At 54.8% G+C, this 3,760-nt stretch overlaps 1 protein-coding gene across 1 annotated transcript; it reads right to left on the bottom strand.

The window, feature by feature from the left end:
• Positions 1-1,307: 1,307 nt before the first annotated feature.
• On the bottom strand, positions 1,308-2,123 carry OLIG3 (oligodendrocyte transcription factor 3). Its single transcript, XM_068551523.1, has one exon. It carries the CDS (start codon positions 2,121-2,123, stop codon positions 1,308-1,310), a length of 816 nt encoding a protein of 271 aa, XP_068407624.1.
• Positions 2,124-3,760: the final 1,637 nt, after the last annotated feature.

Here is a 3,760-nt window from a genome sequence, read left to right as displayed (position 1 = left end):
CCTGTAAATGATCAGAGAAAACTCTTCAAATCTGCCCACCCGCCCAAATCTCCCCCCGACTCCCAGATATACCTTACTGGGTCCACATGTTCCTTACCCACTACCCCCATCTTCAAAAATTTTAGGCAAAAGCAAAGCCAGGATTTAAAGGTTCTTTTTTATTTGAAATTCTCATCCAGAAACACTGGTTATTAATAAATATATCATAGTTATCAAGAATATATAAAAAATAAAGACAGGTCTTGTCTTCAAAGCCCTAACAAAATAGTTCAAGCAAATGTTCAGGAAAATAAAAACGGCACCCCTCCCCAAACCACAGTAAGTTTTCAAAGCTGATGATGGAGAGAGCCGACCCCGCATGCAGAATAACTGAGCAAGGGGGGATGGGGCAAGCTCGCAGAGGGAGCCCAAGCTCTTGCAGTCGCCGGCCCCTAAAACAGCCCAGGAAGGTTGGGAATGGAGTTTGAAGGGGGTGGGGTGGGGGAGAAGCGCCTGTGCGTGAGTTTGGGTCTTTGCACTCTGCCCCCTTTTTCACTTCTTACAACCACAGACAGAGATATACGGAGTACTTCGGAGAATTCCCTCATAAATCCTTGTTACAAGGAAAATGGCATCACGGCCTGCACAACATGTTTAGACGAGATTCATTTAGAAGCGTGCATGCATTCTTTCGACCTACACTGCGTCTTAAAGAAAACCCACAGAAGAGCTGTCATGCCCTGGACCGCAGTTGAAATTCAAAACTTGAGTCTTGAGATTTTCTCGCTCTCTTTCTCTCTCTCTCCCTCCATTGGCTCTAGAAAAACAACTGTGGAGAGGATAGACAATTCTAACTGCATCCATCTCAAGGAAATATTTACATTTGTTTCGCACAAAAGGGATGGTTGTCTTTTCCAAGGTGAGAACACAGAGCCAGAGGCATGGACAGCGACCCTAAAGGCCCTTCGCGGTGTTTAACTACACCGATCCCGTCTTTATACAACAAATGCCGTTTTGACAAGAGCGTATGGCAGTGAGAAATACCGGCGCGGCATGGAGAAAAAAGAAGCATGCATGCAAGACACACGACGTCTGGTTCGAGCCCCCCTTCGCTACCACCTAGAAATTGCAGTTTGGTTTTAGTTCTTTCCCTCCGGGGGTCAAGTAGGGTCTGAGATCTCTCCGACGGTGTGGGAGGCCTCGGGAGCCCCCCGCCCTCCCTCCCTCCCTCCGGCCGAGCGCCCAGCCTCCCTCTTCCCTCCCGGCCCGGCACCTCGAGCCCTCCCGCCGCTCTCCCCTCATTCTCCGCAGCCGGGCCGGCCCGCTGCTCACTTGAGCAAGTCCTTGGACTCGGCCGACAGCCGGGCCATGTTGGCGGTGGAGAGAGCGGACAGGTGCGGCGGCGGCATCTGGCAGATGGGGCAGGGGCAGGGCAGCCCGGCCCAGTGCTGGAAGCCGCTGCCCAGCTGCAGCGCGGGCGGGGTGGAGGGCGCCTTGAGCAGCGAGTGGGGAGGCCGGATGGTGCCGATGGCGGGCAGCGAGGCGGCGGACAGCGGGGACGAGGCGGTGCCGGACGAGAGCGCGCCTCCCAAGATGGGGTGCACCGGGTGCACGGCGTTGGCGGCGTGCGCTGGGTGGCCGGCCGAGTGGCCCACAGTCCCGCAGTGGAAGGCCGAGTGGTGGCCCCCGTAGATCTCACCAACCAACCTCTTCATCTCCTCCAGGGAGCTGGTGAGCATGAGTATGTAGTTTCTGGCCAGAAGGAGAGTGGCGATCTTGGAGAGCTTGCGCACCGAGGGCCCGTGAGCGTAGGGCATGACCTCGCGTAGCCCGTCCATGGCGAGGTTCAGGTCGTGCATCCGCTTGCGCTCGCGTCCGTTGATCTTCAGCCGCAACTGCTGTAGGTCCTGCTCCGACAGCTGCTTCTTGATTTTGTACTTGCTGCTCTCGCCCGCGGCTTTGGCGCCGGCCCGCGAAAGGCTTTCCCCGGGCATCTTCTGCACCATGTCGCCCTGCGTGGACGAGACCGAGTTGAGACGGCTCTCCTGGTGGTGGTGATGGCGGTGGTGGTGGTCCCTCAGATACATCTCATCCATGTCCGGAGATGAAGCTCTGCTGGAGACAGAGCTCGAATCAGAATTCATCTTATTACAGGGGATGTGGCCCTACCGTGGTGAGACTTTAGGAAGGAAATTACAGAAAATCTTGAATTAAAAAAAAAAAAAAAGCTGCAGCCCAGTAACCCACGTCTCAGCGGCAAGAAATGAGAAGAAAAGCTGAGGCACTGCCTTTCCCCGCCTTTCTCCCTCCCCGCTCCCCTCTCTCTGGTTTGGCTGTTTCCTGGACAGCTAGTTGGTGTGTGCTTGAACTCAACTCACGCTGAAAAAGAGGGGCTTTTATAGAGCTGCGGCGGAGAAAAGAGACAAAAGGAACCCTCCTATCTATCCTGGGCTGGTTAGGATGACGTGCAATCATTCAGGGCGGTGCGCTTTGCTGTCCCATTTAGCAAGGATTCCTATTCATATTCATTGTGGGGCCGCCCAGGGACACCTCCGCTCAGAAGCGCTAGGAGCCCCCGGGCACAAAACCCTCTGATTGACACACTCAGCGCTCCAGCTCGCGCCTTCTGGATTTTTAAAAAAAAAACTTTCCTTCACCCCACTCCCTTTCCTGATTTCCCTAACCAAATCACACCTAAAGGAATCGAAGGAAGGGAAGGAAAGGGGGCCAGGAGGAGATTCTCTGGGGATGGAAAGAGGAATTGAAACATTCTCTCCTCCCTTTCACAGCTACTCCCAAGTTTTTGGAAAATGTGGGCGAAAGAAGTCTCAGTGGAATGGTTTCAAGGACAGAGATGCAGATGAAGGGCAGGTTCAATGCGCGGGGGGCGGGGCGGGAGGGGCAGGAGAATGCCTGTCGATGTGCATGCACTGCCTGAAGTTTATTTCGTTAGGCTTCTTTCCCTAAACATTGACATTGTGTTCATTTTGTTTATTGGGCCCTCCGGTGTGGTTTTAATGGGATGTCCATATCTGGTGACGGGTATGCCCCCTGACACTGTTGTGGAGATGGGTTTCTTGCTTTTTAGATCTTCCCTTTCGTTTTGAAAAATAGATTACTGAAAGAATTTCAATTTTGCCAGATTCTGTAACTTCTTAGACCTGGAACTGAAGAAACAAACCAACCGTGGCGTTACAGTAAGAGCCACTTGAGAAAGGAGAGGAAAAGCAGCTGAGGAGGCGGGAGGGAGTTAAGGACTGGAAAGGTTCCCAAGAACACCAGGGGAGATTGTTCCTGCCCTGGCTACCCCGCAGCCCCTGGACCCTGGCGCTAGCTGAAGATGGAGGCGCGGCCCCCGCCTGCGGCTCGGCTGCAGGGCCTCTGACTGCTGTGCGTGCGCGCGGAGAGAGCATGTGCAGCGCAGCGCCACGCGGCCGGGGCGGGTGGGTTCATCGGGCTGGGGCCGCCCCACATCAGCGGTCCGGGGAGAGCGGGGGCTCAGCGTCAAAAAAATACACCGTGTGTGTGTGTGTGTGTGTGTGTGTGTGTGTGTGTGTGTGTGTGTGTGTGTGTGTGTGTGTGTGTGTGTGTGTGTGTGTGTGTGTGTGTGTGTGTGTGTGTGTGTGTGTGTGTGTGGTTCGGCACCATAAGGATCTGAAGAGCCCCTGATGCGTGCGCGCGTGGGCCCTGCGCTCCCGCGCGCAGTCCATTCTGGGGATAAAGAGGAGGCCTGGAGTTTGTAGCCTTCGGTTCGAGTGGGGAGCTCGGCGCCGATCTTTCT

The sequence above is a fragment of the Eschrichtius robustus genome, chromosome 9 (genome assembly GCF_028021215.1).
Source record: "Eschrichtius robustus isolate mEscRob2 chromosome 9, mEscRob2.pri, whole genome shotgun sequence".
In the NCBI taxonomy this organism is placed as follows: Eukaryota; Metazoa; Chordata; class Mammalia; order Artiodactyla; family Eschrichtiidae; genus Eschrichtius; species Eschrichtius robustus.
The sequence above is the reverse complement of the archived record's forward strand: the minus strand, read 5'-3'. Positions and strand labels throughout refer to the sequence as shown.